Source organism: Pipistrellus kuhlii, unplaced genomic scaffold (genome assembly GCF_014108245.1).
Source record: "Pipistrellus kuhlii isolate mPipKuh1 unplaced genomic scaffold, mPipKuh1.p scaffold_m20_p_25, whole genome shotgun sequence".
In the NCBI taxonomy this organism is placed as follows: Eukaryota; Metazoa; Chordata; class Mammalia; order Chiroptera; family Vespertilionidae; genus Pipistrellus; species Pipistrellus kuhlii.
Window position 1 is genome coordinate 995202 of NW_023425524.1, and position 17203 is coordinate 1012404.

At 50.5% G+C, this 17203-nt stretch overlaps 1 protein-coding gene across 4 annotated transcripts in view; it reads left to right on the forward strand.

The window, feature by feature from the left end:
• The window catches only part of RYR2 (ryanodine receptor 2), a 167748-nt gene that overhangs the window by 135866 nt on the left and 14679 nt on the right, over positions 1–17203 (forward strand). For all 4 annotated transcript variants that reach the window (XM_036453405.2, XM_045587067.1, XM_036453406.2 and 1 more), the window contains 11 exons: positions 5161–5260; positions 6633–6712; positions 7282–7358; positions 8469–8542; positions 10250–10330; positions 11317–11405; positions 11965–12093; positions 13378–13482; positions 14429–14510; positions 15065–16362; positions 16741–16808. In XM_036453405.2, the coding sequence (XP_036309298.1) occupies positions 5161–5260; positions 6633–6712; positions 7282–7358; positions 8469–8542; positions 10250–10330; positions 11317–11405; positions 11965–12093; positions 13378–13482; positions 14429–14510; positions 15065–16362; positions 16741–16808 (2183 nt within the window). The remainder of the gene's footprint in view (positions 1–5160; positions 5261–6632; positions 6713–7281; positions 7359–8468; positions 8543–10249; positions 10331–11316; positions 11406–11964; positions 12094–13377; positions 13483–14428; positions 14511–15064; positions 16363–16740; positions 16809–17203) is intronic.

A 17203-nucleotide genomic window follows, 5' to 3' on the forward strand; every position in this document is an offset into this window, starting at 1 on the left:
GTCTCTTCCGTGTCCCTCCCTCGACGCAGGTTTATCCTTCTTGCAATTTTAGTCGCTTGTGATTTGAAATTGTATGTTACATGGTGCCTTCGAGCTGCCCACGTGCTGGGACGGAGGAGCCCAGCCCACGCCTCTGGATGCTTTTACGCCAGTCTCGTCATGTGAAAACAGACGTGACGCATAACATTCCCGGTGACACTGGAGATAAATCTTTTTCCATTGCGCCAGTGACACCTTCCAGTGGTAATGAGAGATTGCAGCCCCCAGTGTTAGCGCTCATTTCAGCGTTTCATTCTAGGGAAGAACTCGATAATTATTTCTACCTCTTAATATTTTGAGTAGCTAAGTGCGTGTAAAATTTACTATGAGGAAACATTGTGATCTAGAAATAATTTGAGATATAAAAATAATTTGAGATATAAAAAAATAGGGCATTATAAGGAAAGGTTCCACGAGGAATAAAGTAAAGCTCGAGAAACATGGAAAACAGGATGGGGCCAGCATGCAAGGACTTGCAGGGTCCTCAGTCTCATGTCTACGTTACTCCTAGGCTCCATTTAACTGGCCCCCTTGAACTTGACAGTTGACTGCCCGGCTTTTTCTAGAATACTTGCCCTACATATTTAACAATTGATTGCACACTTAGTTCATCATTATATGTAACCACTTTAGATTTGAGTCTACTTCAATATTAAATCTAAAAATGACGGCTAAATCTTACAAAGAGGTCAGAATTCATGACAAGGGAAGAAATGTTTGGCAGTTAAGAGAAATGTCCATTACCGCAGTTGAATGCTATACTTAGGTTGGAATTTTTTTTATAAACCAAAGCAAATAATAATAATAATAATAATAATGATAAATAATAATGTTTCAAGTCAAGTGACTTCATATTTCTCAGCACGTTGGGATTTGCTCACTCGATCATCTGAGAGCTTTGGTAGCAGAGTGAACCACATTTTCAACTACAACTTTGAAAACTATACAGAACATTATTCAGATGGTTCCTTCTTCTGCTTCATTCTCTAAGATCTGAAGGAGTGAAATGAAACGATAATGCGGTGAAAGCAATTCACTGGCACGTTAAGATGCCATAAGATAGATTTAGTGCTCACCGAAGTGCCTACATTAATGCCAGTGGAGCCTTCATTGCCTAAGCTGGAGGGATGAAGCAATGACTTGCCTTCGGGAACATTTTTCTCGAATATTAGGCAGATGCCCGACTTCTCATTCGCGGTGCGTTTTCTGATGAGGCCCCGAGGTCCCGTTACTCCGGAGTATTGATGAGAGACATTTCCTGTGTCTTGAATAGTAAATGAGTTGACGTTCAGTGATGAAGGGTAGAGACCAGCTTGGCTCTCCCGGCGGGCTCACTGCAGGCTCAGGCACAGCTGGCCGGGCATCGTTCCCGCCGAAGCTCCTGCTCCCATGCCAGCATGTGCACCGTTTAGTGTGCCAGACCCGTGTGTGACACAGCGGTGTCCAGCGGTGACAGCATTTTTATCGGGCCTCCGTGACCTCATTTTGAATAGGATCCATTTTTTGGTAAATTCTGTAAGAATGAACTGGCTATCAGATGTGCCCTTTCTAACAGCTACATAACTCAGTCTTTGAATGGGCTTATTTCCTTTCTTTCATCGGGACTCGGCAACCTGAATTAGAAGGCTCCCTGAATCTTACAACAAGATAACCCTAAATATTAAAAAGTTGAAGATACAGCTAGATATATAAAACACTGATCAAGTTATTTCTTTTCTCAAGAGGATGGCTAATTTTTAGTTCCCACTGCGGGAGCTCAGTGGGGGAGGGGAAGGGATTTGATGGCCCGTGTCTCTCGCATTCTCATGCCTGTGGCTGCCATCTGCCAGCTGTACTTTCCTATAATGAAATTGGTGATCCCAAGGAAAGCCCTCATGATACAGTCCAGGCTCCCTAGGAAAGAGAGCAGAGAGATGATGCACTAGCACTCCATTGGGGTAGGGATGTTGCAATCCCAGGAAGTGTGAGTGAGAGGAAGAGACCATGCAGGGAAAGAGAGAGACCCCAGGCTGGGCACCCGGGCTGCCATGGCTGATCAGGAAGACAGAGGGCGAGCACTCATCTGGTCCTCCCACCCCCTTGCTACTCTTGGCAATGGAACTGTTTGCCTAAGGCAGCGGTGAGCAAACCGTGGCTCAGGAGCCACATGCGGCTCTTTGGCCCCTTGAGTGTGGCTCTTCCACAAAAAACCACATGCGGGCGAGCATGGACAGTGCAATGGAAACTTCGTGGCCCATGCGCAGAAGTCGGTTTTTGGCTCTCTAAAGAAATTTCAATCATTGGACTGTTGATATTTGGCTCTGTTGACTAATGAGTTTGCCGACCGCTGGCCTGAGGGAACATTCCAATTGAGGGGCTGTTCTTCTCCACCCCTCCCCCTGCCCTTTCTTTATAACCTTGGAATAACTTAAAGACTCAACAGCAGGCTGAAAGAAGAATGCTAATTTAGGACCCTGGGGCAGTTTTAAAAGGGAATCTGGGGCCAGGCAGGGAAACCTACCTTTAAGAGGTCCTTCAAAGTGCAGTTTCCTTGAGGGGAGATAGTTTTAAAATGGTCTGTCTCCAATTTGCTCAAAAAAAGCAGGCTTGTCCCAGGCCAGGGTGGCTCAGTGGTTGAGCTTCGTCCCTTGAACCAAGATGTCCCCTGTTCAATTCCCAGTCAGGGCACATGCCCAGGTTGTAGGCTCTATTCCCAGTGTGGGCATGCAGGAGGCAGGCGATGGATGCTTCTCTCTCATAAGTGTTTCTCTCTCTCACTCCCTCTCTATCTAAAAATCAATAAAAACGTATTTTTAAAAAACCCACAAACAGGTCTGCAGTAAATCTGAAAAGGAAGTATTTTTCCCTACCTAAGCCATCATTTTGTTGTCTGAAAACTTCTGGTCTAGCTGTGAAGGTTTTATTTTTTTTATGTTGGGACAGAACTTCCTATGACGAGATTAAATTATACCTGAGAAGCCTTATCAATGACCTGAAAGGTACTGAAAATCTTGGGAGAAGAGAGCTCAACCCACTCACCAGCGGGCACTCAGGCGCCCTGACCCTCCGGGTGAAGTTCGGCCCTTCCTCCTCTAGATCACTTTATCTTTTTTATTTCCATATTGATGAGTGTCCCCATCACTCCCGAAGTCATTATTATAGAAATTTAGATGCTATGGAAGGAAGGTGAGGGTGCCCTTTGCCTCGGAGAGGGGGGGGGGGTATTTTTTAAAGAAGACAACTTGACATCCTGTCTATTTCTTGATCTTCCTAACACCCATCCATCCACGTGACTTTAGTTACCGCAAAGGATTCTGGGACCTTAGAGTGTAGTGTACCCATTGTTCTGGCAGAACTTTGAGCTGCTCTCCCTACTTGGGGGACAGTTATTGTTTTTCCCTCCAGAATATATGGCGTGCTGTCCTTCTGTCTGGGTGTCCTGGCGACTATCTTTCCATGCCCTGTGGGTCCGGAAAGACTCGATCTTCCTAATTCTCTTGCCTCTGTCACGATGGAAACGCTGGGACAGCTCTCTACGCCACTAATTTCTTATCAATGTCTTATCAAAACACTCACAAGAGGAGGCAGTGAGCAAACACCCAGGAATGGCTCTGGCCCCACGGGGCAGGAAAGATTGTTGGGTCTAAAAGGAAGAATCAAACGTGGCTTCCTCTTTTCAACACCTCCTGGAGAGCAGGCTTCTTTCTGTATTTCCAAAGCCGTGTTGTATGACGATATGGTCTGTGTGTCTGTGTGGCTTCGTTTCTGTTCTGTTTTTGACTTCACAGGAAGAGGTTTAAACATGAAGGCAAACCTTTTAGGTGTCAGCATGGCTACCACAAAGCAAAGCCGCCTGTTCTTTTCTTTTCTCCGCTTCCATTCAGCCCTATCACGTAATGTAAGAACAAATAAAATAAACATTTAACCACAGGAGCTCTAACGATAGTGTGAAGAAAAAAAAAACAACCACAAACCCTGATCGATTTTGTTTTCGCAGCACGGTATTATCAAAGATTTAAGAGCCAATTTTGCCAGCATCGGCGAGCACTCTCTGGTAACAGCTTGATGTCTGTGTCGGTTGCTTTTGATTGAAAGGTTTCTTTTATCATTTGTTTGAGCCCATTTCTTCCTTTTAGTTGCCTTTTTTTTTTTTTTCCATACTGTTAACCAGCAAGCCTTCATTTTTTAAACCTCTTCCATCTCCCAGTGTCTATTCCGTTACCTTGGATGGAAAGTTTATGGCAGCAAAGCAGTCCCTCTGCTGCAGCCCCTGCTTTGAGGTCACCTCCGTTTTGGCCGTTGTGTTGATGGACATGACGCCGGTCGAGCGTGTCATGTCCCGTTGACTCAGCTTCCCTCCCGCGCCATTGGTGGGCTCGCTGTCCACAGGGCTCTATGCAACGTCCACTCTGCAACTTGTACTGCTTAGCCGTCTCAGTTCCCCAGCGACTGGGCCGCTCCAGTGACCGATCCTTCAGTCTGGACCTCGCCGTGCCTTTATATTTTCTCCTTATTTTTTCTTCTTTGTGTTTTCAGCGGTAGTTTGAGTGGAACCGAGCCAACTCCAGCCATATTGCCCCAGCAACACCATGCAGCATTGTTCGTTGCCGCCAGAGAATACAAAATATAAAGGCACATGGCTTCATTCTCGGGGGGGGGGGACCTGGGGAGATGTCTCATAAGTCCCTACTTAGGCAAAGCCTACTCTCGATCCCATATCAGCTTTCAATTTTGCTTAAAGTCCAACTCATCTCAGTCAGCGTTTTTCTGTCATTCAGTGATACCTTGCCACTCGAGCTTTTGCTGAGCAGTATCAAGTTATGGCCAAGACACGGAGATTATTCCAAATGGGAAAACTTATGCACGAATGTATCATTCAGAAAGTGCACGTTTCAATGCTGAAGTACAGCTACTTCAAAACTATGGGACAGGCTGTGGACTAATCAAATCATGAAAATTGAGCAACTCTAGCCTGATGAACCAGTTGAAATAATGTGAACCTCTGTCTAATAACAATGTCGGTGTTGAAGTGGTCCATAATGTTGTCATAGAGCCCATACATGGAGATGACTGAAATGTGGTGACTGGAAAGCTGCCTGCCGACCGGTCGCCACAGCATAACCGGTTGGGGTTTATGTTCAGGAAAAGGAAATGGAGAAGCAGAAGCTTCTGTACCAGCAAGCCCGGCTGCATGAGCGTGGCGCCGCCGAGATGGTGCTGCAGACCATCAGCGCCAGCAAAGGTGAGCCCTCAGCCCATGGCCGGCATCTCCTCCTCCTGCAGCTCCTCCTCCCGCAGCTCCTCCTCCACCATCTCATCCTCTTGCAGCTCCTCCTCCACCATCTCCTCCTCCACCATCTCCTCCTCCACCATCTCCTCCTCCCGCAGCTCCTCCTCCACCATCTCCTCCTCCCATATCCCCTCCTCCACCATCTCCTCCTCCACCATCTCCTCCTCCTGTATCTCCTCCTCCACCATCTCCTCCTCCCACATCCCCTCCTCCACCATCTCCTCCTCCACCATCTCCTCCTCCACCATCTCCTCCTCCACCATCTCCTCCTCCCACATCCCCTCCTCCACCATCTCCTCCTCCACCATCTCCTCCTCCACCATCTCCTCCTCCCGCAGCTCCTCCTCCACCATCTCCTCCTCCTGCAGCTCCTCCTCCACCATCTCCTCCTCCACCATCTCCTCCTCCCACATCCCCTCCTCCACCATCCCCTCCTCCACCATCTCCTCCTCCACCATCTCCTCCTCCACCATCTCCTCCTCCACCATCTCCTCCTCCTGCAGCTCCTCCTCCCCCATCTCCTCCTCCCACATCTCCTCCTCCACCATCTCCTCCTCCTGCCCCAACTCCCTCAGGTCACTCACCCACTCACTCAGGCCTGCTTCTCTGAGTCACGACCAGGTCAGTGACAACAAATGCTAGCTGAGCCCTCATTTATACAGTCCAGTCGTGACTCTGTTTTGAAGTCGAGTTTAAAGATGTTTTATTTCTGCTCAAGAAGTTTTGGGAATTCTGTTGTGACACAACTCTAGGGAGCTGCCCATGTGACTCAGGTAGGGGGACGTCTCCTGTGAAAGGCCAGGGAAATGTCTGTGGCAGCAGAGCACCCAGTGGCACTATGTAAGCGAATGGTGTAGCTGTGTTTCAATAAAACTTTATTTACAAAAATGTGGAGCTGGCTGGCCCTCAGGCCACAGTTTGCAGACTCTTGATATAAATGGAGACCTTTAAAGTGGTCCTTTATTTGTTTTTTAAAATTTTATTGTTGAGTGTATTATAGGTATCCTCCCCCTTTTTCCCCATGCCTCCCACCCTGCTCCAGGCATTCACCACCCTGTTGTCTGTGTATTTCAAAATCAATTATTTCTTCATATTCTTTTTTGTCCTCATGTAGTTTCAGTCTTGTCTGTATTACACAGAATTCTGTAAAAACACTGATGTCAAAATATGCATTATCACTTTAAAATATTTTTTGGAACATAAGTCAGTTCTTCACCAAGATAGAGACCTGTAGGGGTGGTAAGAATGAAAGTGCACATTTGGGGTTGGATACATGGATGTAGCAGGGAAATGACGTAAGGAACACTGATTTTATATTTTTAAGGTGAAACTGGACCGATGGTGGCTGCGACTTTGAAACTTGGAATTGCGATCCTCAATGGCGGGAACTCCACAGTGCAGCAGGTGAGCCTCTCAGCCGCTCCCATGATGCTCTTCTCAGGCCCTGGGCCGCCTGGTCCCCCTGTTGGGCTCCTTTAGCCATCCTCAGAGCACTGCCACGTGTGCGACATTTCATTTTCTGTGTAAATATGCCTTCATTGTCTAGTCCCCTTGCCCTGGCAGCCAAGTATCTTCTCAGTGCGCCAAACTGCTCGATGTCAGTAATGCGTGGGCACTGCCTCCCTTTAGAGACCTGCCGGGGGACGTGGTGTGTCCACGGGCTGCGGTTCACTCCACCCAGTCGGCAGGGTTGGTGCTTGCCGAGGCCTGGTTGGCAACCTGTTTGTCACATTCCAGGAATCATTTCAGTTGTAGCTCTTTCTGGTCTCCCGAGAAATGAGATAGATCACTTCCCAACACAGTTATGAACTACGTCCTGCTGAAATCTTAGTAACTTCAACCAGTTGCGGCAGAGGATACCTGTAGGCACTGAACGTTTTATCTTTATTACAGAAGAGGAAGCTTGATTTTGTTGCTTTTTTTCTTAACAATAAACAATAAAAGGGTTGAATTCAGAGGCTTATGTGTTACAGAAAATGCTCGACTACCTCAAGGAGAAGAAGGACGTGGGCTTCTTCCAGAGCCTCGCAGGCCTGATGCAGTCATGCAGGTGAGCCCCGTGCAGTCATGCAGGGGAAACCCTGTGCAATCATGCAGGGGAATCCCCATTCAGGGGAGACCCCATGCAGTCCTGCAGGTGAGCCCCGTGCAGTCATGCAGGGGAGACCCCATGCAGTCCTGCAGGTGAGCCCCGTGCAGTCATGCAGGGGAGACCCATGCAGTCCTCAGGTGAGCCCCGTGCAGTCATGCAAGTGAGCCCCATGCAGTCATGCAGGGGAATCCCCATGCAGGGGAGACCCTGTGCAGTCATGCAGGGGAGACCCCATGCAGTCATGCAGGGGAATCCCCATGCAGGGGAGACCCTATGCAGAGGAGCCCCCGTGCTATCATGCAGGGGAGACCCCGTGCAGTCATGCAGGGGAGCTCCGCTTGCTGTTTCTATTCTAACTCAGAGGTAGTATCTTTCAAAGTGTTTACATTATGGACAAAATTAACACAGAAGAATATTTAATGATGAAACACTTTAAAGGGGGCGGAAGTTACTGTCTTATTTTCTATCTTGATGTTAAGCGTTAATAATATTTTAATTACTAAGTTACTCAATGTTAATAATGTGTTAAAACAATCCTCCCTGTGCTACACACAGGGGCTTGGGGGAACTGCAGTGCCTTCTGCATCCCTTGAATGTGAGTGGCGCATGATTCTTAAAAGAAAAAAGAAAATTCTACTTCGTTTTATTTGGGAGCTTATAGACCACTTCTCATTTTTCCTAAACAAACGGTCCTCCACTAACTAATTTATGATAATTACTTCCTAGTTTTACAGCATTTAAAATCAGACAGCATTTGACCAAGGCCCCTGGCACACACTTACTGGAATAAGCTATTCCACCTGGGAAAACAGGGTCATGATAATTAGATTTAAATATGTCTGCCGACTTTATAATGTGCTCCCAGCGGAGCTCACAGTGGCTCACATGAGGCTTCACAGGTGTCATTTCAGCGTGGGCGCTGGGAGAGACTGCCACCAGGAAGGGGGCTGGTGGCCTTGAACTGGGGCCGTTTGCGGTGTGTGCTGTCATTGGTTCACATTTCAAGATACACGGTTTCCAGACGTTTGCTCTTCTGAGTCGCCTGAGTCCTTTCTCCCTGTTTTGCAGCGTCCTCGACCTGAACGCCTTTGAGCGGCAGAACAAAGCTGAAGGGCTGGGGATGGTGACCGAGGAGGGATCAGGTATGGGTTAGAATGGTGCCCACGAAGGACCAGGTATGGATTCCTTAAAGTAGAAGTTCGCCTGCTCCCCCTTCTTTCCTGAAACGAATCAGCTATGTGACTCATTTAAAACCCCTAATTGGCCACTCATGCAGGTCACACCCAATCCAATCTTATTCTTTCCTACTGTGGGTGGCCTGCCCCTGCTTGGGTAGTAGGAAAGGTCCCTATTAGAGAATTATCCAGAAAAGGAGAAATCGCATGGACGAATGAACTCATTGGGATCATGGCTCCCACCAACGGGCTGTCAGGTCCCTCAGACATGGTGGCCTGCTGCCTCCTCCCAGCAGCTGTCCTTGTATCTCTCAGACCCAGGCATCTTTGCAAGCTCAAATTCATTGATGAAGGAAATGAAAGACTAATGTTTGTTTAGATAACTCTGATCACAATTTACATGTGCACAAAAACGACTCACATGATCTTAGAGTTTTTCTCTCTATAAATAGATGCATATATAAACCAGAAAATGAGCACACGGTGCAGTCAAAACAAAAATAACTATTGTTGCAACCCTATTTTAATATTTTAAAAATATCCACAGTTTTTTTGTTTTGATTTGTTCTTATTCTTTTGTGTTTGATTTTTAAATTAACTTAGTTTTGCTAAGCCTTTATGTGTTTATCTGTTTTTGTTTGGTCGGTCTGCTTTGGAATTATCAATGTATTAGTTTTGGAACATTGGTTTTTCTATTAAGGCAATCTTGCTACAAAAAATAAACTTCCTTCCTCCTGCCATTGGTAGTCTGCTGGCCTTTCGGAAATAATTCAGAATGAACTAATCTCTCTATCTCTGAATATTTTTCTTCTCGCAACAGGAAAAAGAATTAGTGCATGCTTCTTGCTGGATTTAAAAGACAGCCATTGAGACATATTCTAAGGCTGCTGCCGTTCCTGTGTGGTTTTGGCTTGTGCTTGGCAGTTGAATGTGTAGGTTCCATCACCAAATAACGGTTGTGCAGTGTCTGAATTGTGTGAGCTGCCTGCAGCTCTCTCAGCCAAAGTGCTCCCGGGCTGAGGGGGCATTGTTTTTTAAATATATAAATACAATAGATCCACCCACTGGCCAAACAACGTTGTTTGTCATTTTTCTTCCTAAACTCTACGTTGAACGCTCATATGTTGAACATTGTCTTCACAGACCCTTTTTGCGTTGAAAATCAGCTTGCCATGTGTGCTGCTGGTTTTTGCTTGTTTGTGTCTTTGTGCTTCTGCTTCCAAAGTCGCTTGGGATAAAGATACATTTACACTGACACAGAGGTGGAATGACAGGCGACCTTCGACTTTAAGAGCAGTCACCCCTCCCCACAAGCACATGAGCTCCGATGCTGCAGCGTGAGCAGATGTCACTTGCACACTGGTCATAGATCATACTCATTCCTGTCCACATCTGTCACACACAAGTTTAAACCCGAAGGCTGCTCCCACAGTGTCGCCAAGTCCCTGCTGCTCCTTTCAACAGAGAGAAACCTGGGGGTCAAGGTTCACCGGCTCTTTTCTGACAAAGAAAACGGGCTTCTATCTGCCAAGCGCATGGTCCATGAGCTTCCTGCGGAAGAGGGCTGCCCGGTGGCTGCGGCCGGTCACACGGTGCTGGCCCGACGTGCGGGCGATGGAGGAGGCGCAGACACGCTCGCTTGCTTGGGGGGGTAACATCTGGACTTCCCTGCAGGCGAGAAGGTTCTTCAGGACGATGAGTTCACCTGCGACCTCTTCCGCTTCCTGCAGCTGCTCTGTGAGGGACACAACTCAGGTGCGTGCGGGCTGAGGCCAGAGGCTGGTGCCCAGGAAAACGTGCTGGCAGCCAGTCCTGACAAAGGCCTGTCTGCTGTGATGACGGGTCAGCCCTGCAGGGGGCGCTCAGCCCCAGCTTGTGCCATGCGAGACGGCCACATCCCACTGTGTTGCTCCACTGCCTGGCAACCCCATGTGGCCATCTCAGTATCCCGATCCGCTGTCCTGACGGGCGGCCGGTGGAGAAAGACACACTGGGACATCTACGTAGGGAGCTTGGTTTCCTCTGGGCCCCTGGGACCCGGGGACGGTGCCACAGCATCACCTAGAGCCGTGGTCGGCAAACTGCGGCTCGCGAGCCACATGCGGCTCTTTGGCCCCTTGAGTGTTCTAACGCCACTTCTTCAAAATAGACTCGCCCAGGCAGAAAACCCACTTCTGCGCACGGGCCACGAAGTTTCAATCGCACTGTACGTGCACGCTCGCACGTGGTATTTTGTGGAAGAGCCACACTCAAGGGGCCAAAGCGCCGCATGTGGCTCGCAGGCCACGGTTTGCCGACCACTGTCCTAGAGTGCTGTGCTCCATGCCCTGGTTAGGGGTCTGGCTTCCTACGGCCGTGCCTCTGGGAGGGCGGAGGCTGGGCGGGACTCTCCTCTCTTCCCCGTCACTGAGCACAGTCCTAGGAGCAGAGGACTGTGACTCACCTAATTGCTGCCTCCTTAGCGGTGACGTCCTGTCCCATCCCCGTGCCGAGCCCTAGAGCTGGGGATCGGAAACGGTCAGCCCCCTCTTAGACAAAAATGGAATATTTAGGTTCTGGGAAGCCCCCAGGTGGGTTTCTGAGGGTCCCTCACTTTTTTTCTGGACACTATGAACTATAATACTTCATCTTAAAACTGCTCTTAGCCACAAGGATCTTGCTGGAGACATCATTCACGGGTGGAGGTATTCACATAACGAGCCATTTCACACTTGGGAATGACCTTATTTGATCTCGTACAGATTTCCAGAATTACCTGAGGACGCAGACTGGCAACAACACCACCGTGAACATCATCATCTCCACCGTGGACTACCTGCTGCGGGTGCAGGTACGGGCCTCCGCCTCGGGACCAGCTGGAGGGGCTGCGTGGCCGAGATAAGGCGCGGGGTCCCCTGGGAGGCTGCATGTCCCGCCGGGCTGTGGTCTCCTGTCAGGACGTGTCAGACGTGTCGCCTTTGATCTGCCTCTGACTGAGCCCCCGGGTGAGCGGCCACCTGGGCTCCGCCTCTCATCCTGGCTCCGCTCTCCTCATTGTGTGCTCTCTGCCAGCGCGGATCAGCCCCCACGCTTTCTGGCTTTGATGGCGTTTTCAATGCTCTTTTCATTTGGTAAAGCCCTAAGAGGCTATGCTCCCTTCGCAGCTGGTATTAGATAAAGAAGGGAAGAATATTTGACCATTTCTCAGGAATGGGAAAGAGAGGCTTTCAAACCACCTAGATACTTAAAGTTAACGAGCTCAAGTCGGGTCTTTTCGGCTGTCCTCATATTATTTTTGTGCACTTCCAAATCTGTTAGGTAGAATGATTTCCTGTTATAGCTTTCAGAGCCGAACAGGTCAGCCTTGGCTTCAGAATGTCCCTCCCCTCCTCCCCCCGCCTCTCTTCCAGGAGTCCATCAGTGATTTCTATTGGTACTACTCCGGGAAAGACGTGATTGATGAGCAAGGACAGCGGAACTTCTCCAAAGCGATTCAAGTAGCAAAGCAAGTCTTTAACACTCTCACAGAGTACATCCAGGTAAACACTTACCCACTTCTGCTATTTGGCGAAAGAAAGAAAACAGGAGCCCATCGATTCCCCTGGGATCCCATGGAAAAAGGCGATGGGATAAAAGCCCTTTCCTGTCCCCGTCCCATTGCGGATTGACCTCGTCTCTTAGCCAGTGGTGATGGCCACAGGTTAGGTGGCGATGTGAATGTACCCGGAACGACTTGCTTTACCCTCTGGCAGACTGAGGGATCCTTAACTCCTGGGCGCTTGGTCTCTCCAGGGCCTGGTGTATATACTAAGCTCTCAGCGGGTATTAAGGGCGGGAAGGGGGGCATTAAACCACTTAACCACATTTCAGGAAAAATGAGGAAGTGCCATGGAGACTTTATAAAAAGTCTAGTGCTTAACAACTTTATGTTTGTGTGTGTGTATAAGTATATAATACTAGAGGCCCGGTGCATGAAGTTTGTGCACTGTGGAGGGGAGGAGTCCCTCAGCCCAGTCTGCATCCTCTCCAATCTGGGACCCCTTCGGGGATGTCTTACTGCTGGTTTGGGCAGGGATCTGGGACCGCTGACTCCTAACCACTTGCCTGCCTGCCTGCCTGATTGCCCCTAACTGTCCTCCCCTGCTGGCCTCATTGCCCCTAACCGCCTCTGTCTCGGCCCCTGCCACCGTGGCTTTGTCTGGAAGCTGTCTGGTCCAAATAGCATATTACCCTTTTATTAGTATAGATAATCATGTATGATATGGGTAAAATTCCAAATACTATGAGTAATATCCCTTCCTTAAATGTTGATTTGTCTTATGTTCTCTTTAGGCTAAATTTATCTTAACCTGCAAATTTTGAAAAGATTTTATAAAATTCTGGGTGTTTTTTTGTTTTTTTTGTTTTTTTCCCAACCAGGCACACTTTGCTGTTTCTTGGAGGCCAGTCTGTCCTCTTTCCTTCCTACCTTCTCCGTGGGCGGGGTTAGCAATGCCTCTGCGTCAGGGAGCCGCTGGGCACAGTGCCCCATGCTGAGGACAAGGAGGAGGGTGGGGTAGTAGTTGGCTTCTTTAGACTGAGCATAATCTTGGGGGAGAGGGGAATGTAAAATAACAGCCGCATCCCCGGACAGGTGTGGTCGGACAGGTGAGTTCTTGTCTCCTGAGGGCACATTTATCGTCACCACACAGCTTGCATCTTGTGGTCTCTCTTTTCAGACGACGTGTTGGTGATAAGACATGTTGATTTTGCCTCTGTTGTTGCGCAGTCCGTTTTGGCAGTGAAGTTACCGGAAATGACGCCGTTGGTCTGTGTCCCTGCAGGGCCCGTGCACGGGGAACCAGCAGAGCCTGGCCCACAGCCGGCTCTGGGATGCGGTCGTGGGCTTCCTGCACGTGTTCGCCCACATGCAGATGAAGCTGTCCCAGGTAGGGAACCACCTCCCGCCCCCCGAATGCCCACGGGGACAGCAGTCACCAGCACAGGACGCAGCTTTCCCTTATTAACAGCACCTTCTCAGCTGCTTTATCCATCTTTTATTCCACGTTTAAAAGCATTTTCTCCAATGAAAGAACTGTATGTGCCCTGGCCAGCATGCTCAGTGGGTTGAGCGTCGTTCCATGCACCAAGGCACATACACAGGTTGCTCATTCTGTCCCAGGTCAGAGGCAACTGATAAATATTTCTCTCTCTCATCAATGTTTCTCTCCCTTCCCTCTTTCTCTTGAATCAGTAAAAACATGTCCTAGGGTGAGGATTTAAAAAAAAAAAGTTTTTTAAAAATAATTTAATGCAAGCTGAGAACAGATGAGAGCTATCATTTAAATTTGAGAATAAAAAATACTGAAGACGTGACTGTAGGAGACATGAAGGCGTTTAGTCTAAGGTGATTCTTTCCAAAAAATTGGGACTGTTTTAAAATGCTGCAGGATACGGGACAAATTGTTAAAAATCGGGACTGTCCCGCCAAAAGCGGGACGTCTGGTCACCTTAGTTTAGTCCCTAGTGGTGAGCATTTGTAATCCTTCATGGACCCACATCTGCATGACACTCATCGAAGCTCCCTCCTCCTGCAGAGAAGGGGACACGGATTTGAACTCTGCCAGGCCCTTAGAGAGGAGAGGTTTGCGTATGGGGCCACACAAGCAGCTGTCCTCCATAGAGGCATTCACCCCCTAGCAGAAAACTAACTTCCTGATGGTCAAGAGAAACAGTGGCTCTCAGGATAAGCCAATAGACACAGATTGTCGGCTTCCTGGGTCCTGTGATGTTGGGAGGAGTCGCCATGGGGGGAGCAGCGCCCTCCAGGGGAACACACGTGTTCCTGCTGCCTTTGCTCCCGGTGTCTCCAACGCCACCTGTTGCCCTTTGCAGGACTCCAGTCAGATCGAGCTCCTGAAAGAACTGATGGACCTGCAGAAGGACATGGTGGTCATGCTGCTGTCCATGCTGGAAGGTAATCTCCGCTCTGTGTTCATTTGCATTTATAGTTTTACACTGTGCACATCCCGGTCCTTCATTCTTTCCCTTGAAGGACCAGTGTTCAGTATGCTGCGCAGAGCATTAATATAAGGCGGGATTTCGGTTTCTGGCTTTAGAGCCCATTTTTTTTATACTAAAGCATGACCAGTTTGAGGGGGAAATATGGCTTTTGTTCCAGAAGCCCTCGAAGGTTATGAGCAAGTACGGTGTGGCTTGTGTTTGTGTAAATACAGAGACTGTCTCACTCCCGGGGCTCACTCCCTGGAGGATGGTGGGGCTGGGAGGCCTGTGTGGTTTCTCTCTCTTTCTCTCTCTCTCTCTCTCTCTCTCTCTCTCTCTCTCTCTCTCTCTCTCTCTCTCGGTGTGGTTTCTCTCTCTCTCTCTCTCTCTCTCTCTCTCTCTCTCTCTCTCTCTCTCTCTCTCTCTCCTGTGTGGTTGCGCTCTCTCTCTCTCTCTGTGTGTGTGTGTGTGTGTGTGTGTGTGTGTGGATGGTGCTCGCTGTGAACCAGTGCCGCTCTCTGCCTGCAGGTAACGTCGTGAACGGGACCATCGGCAAGCAGATGGTCGACATGCTCGTGGAGTCGTCCAACAACGTGGAGATGATCCTCAAGTTCTTCGACATGTTCCTAAAGCTCAAGGACCTGACGTCCTCCGACACGTTCAAGGAATACGACCCCGACGGCAAGGGCGTCGTTTCCAAGCGGGACTTCCACAAAGCCATGGAGAGCCACAAGCACTACACGCCGTCGGAGACCGAGTTCCTGCTGTCCTGCGCGGAGACGGACGAGAACGAGACCCTGGACTACGAGGAGTTCGTGAAGCGCTTCCACGAGCCGGCCAAGGACATCAGCTTCAACGTGGCCGTGCTGCTGACCAACCTGTCGGAGCACATGCCCAACGACTCGCGGCTGCAGACCTTCCTGGAGCTGGCAGAGAGCGTGCTGCGCTACTTCCAGCCCTTCCTGGGCCGCATCGAGATCATGGGCAGCGCCAAGCGCATCGAGCGCGTGTACTTCGAGATCAGCGAGTCCAGCCGCACGCAGTGGGAGAAGCCGCAGGTCAAGGAGTCCAAGCGCCAGTTCATCTTCGACGTGGTCAACGAGGGCGGCGAGAAGGAGAAGATGGAGCTCTTCGTGAACTTCTGCGAGGACACCATCTTCGAGATGCAGCTGGCCGCCCAGATCTCCGAGTCCGACCTCACCGAGCGCTCGGCCAGCAAGGAGGAGGGCGAGAAGGAGAAGCCGGAGGAGCAGAGCCCGAGGACGGGCTTCTTCTCGCTCCTGACCGTGCGCTCGGCCCTGCTGGCCCTCCGCTCCAACCTGCTGGCCCTCCTGCGCATGCTCAGCCTCAAGAGCCTCAAGAAGCAGATGAAGAAGGTGAAGAAGATGACGGTGCGGGACATGGCCACGGCACTCTTCGCCTCCTACTGGGGCGCGCTGGCCAGCCTGCTGCACGTCGTGGCCAGCGTCCTGCGCGGCTTCTCCCGCATCGTGGGCAGCCTGCTGCTGGGGGGCAGCCTGGTGGAGGGCGCCAAGAAGATCCGGGTGGCCGAGCTGCTGGCCGACATGCCGGACCCCACGCAGGACGAGGTGCGGGGCGACGGGGAGGAGGGCGAGCGGAAGCCGCTGGAGGCCGCCCTGCCCTCGGAGGACCTCACCGACCTGAAGGAGCTGACAGAGGAGAGCGACCTGCTGTCCGACATCTTCGGCTTGGACCTCAAGCGGGAAGGGGGGCAGTACAAGCTCATCCCGCACAACCCCAACGCCGGCCTCAGCGACCTCATGAGCAACCCGGACCCCGTTCCCGAGGCGCCAGAGAAAGTGCAGGTAACGGAGGCCATCCGGGCAGCTCGGGGCCCAGGGCACCCTTGGGAGTCGGTGGGTGTTGAGGCTGGCACTGCAGCGGGCCCGGCACAGCCCTGAGTTTCCAGAGAGAGTGGCCTTTTGGTCAGCAGACCTGATAAGGGGGACATAGTTGGCCTTGAGGGTGCGTGAGATTTGAGCAGGCGGTTGAGGAAATGAGAGGACAGGGAGGCGCCCAGAGTGGCACCTGCCGCCCTGGGGGTGCGTGTGTGGAAGGGAGGCGCAATGCTGTCACCACCGAGGCAGGGGCACTGAGAGGTCGCCATGCCGCGCCTGGCACAGGGCTCCCTAAACTCATCCCAGCGTGGTGTGTGACCTGCTTGTCTTTCCCTTCGCTTCAAGGAACAGGAGACAAAAGAGGAAGAAAAGGAAGAAAAAGAAGAAAACAAGTCGGAACCCGAGAAAGCCGAGTACGTGCAGTTTCCTTGTGGCTCATGCTCTCTCTCCAGGGCGCAGAACGGAGACCTCTGACCTCTCTGGGGGCAGGCTCAGCGCCGGGACCTCCATGCTGGGGCATCAGTGTGGGCGCCGCCCGCCCGGGCCAGGCCAGCCTCGTCCTCCGGTCCCATCCAGCCGTGTGACCCACAGCAGGGATGCCTTGTGGCCCGCTGGGATGCCTCCCAGAGCCAAGGGCCCCGTCTGGTTCAAGGGCACATGGGATTCTGCCTGGGAACAGTGTGGACTCAGCCCCCCTAGGAGGCGTGTGGGAAGAAGCAGATGGATGGTTCTCTCTCATCATTGTTGTTTCTGTCTCTCTCCCTTCCCTCTCTAACATATTTTAAAAATGTTAGCTATACCTCCTGTG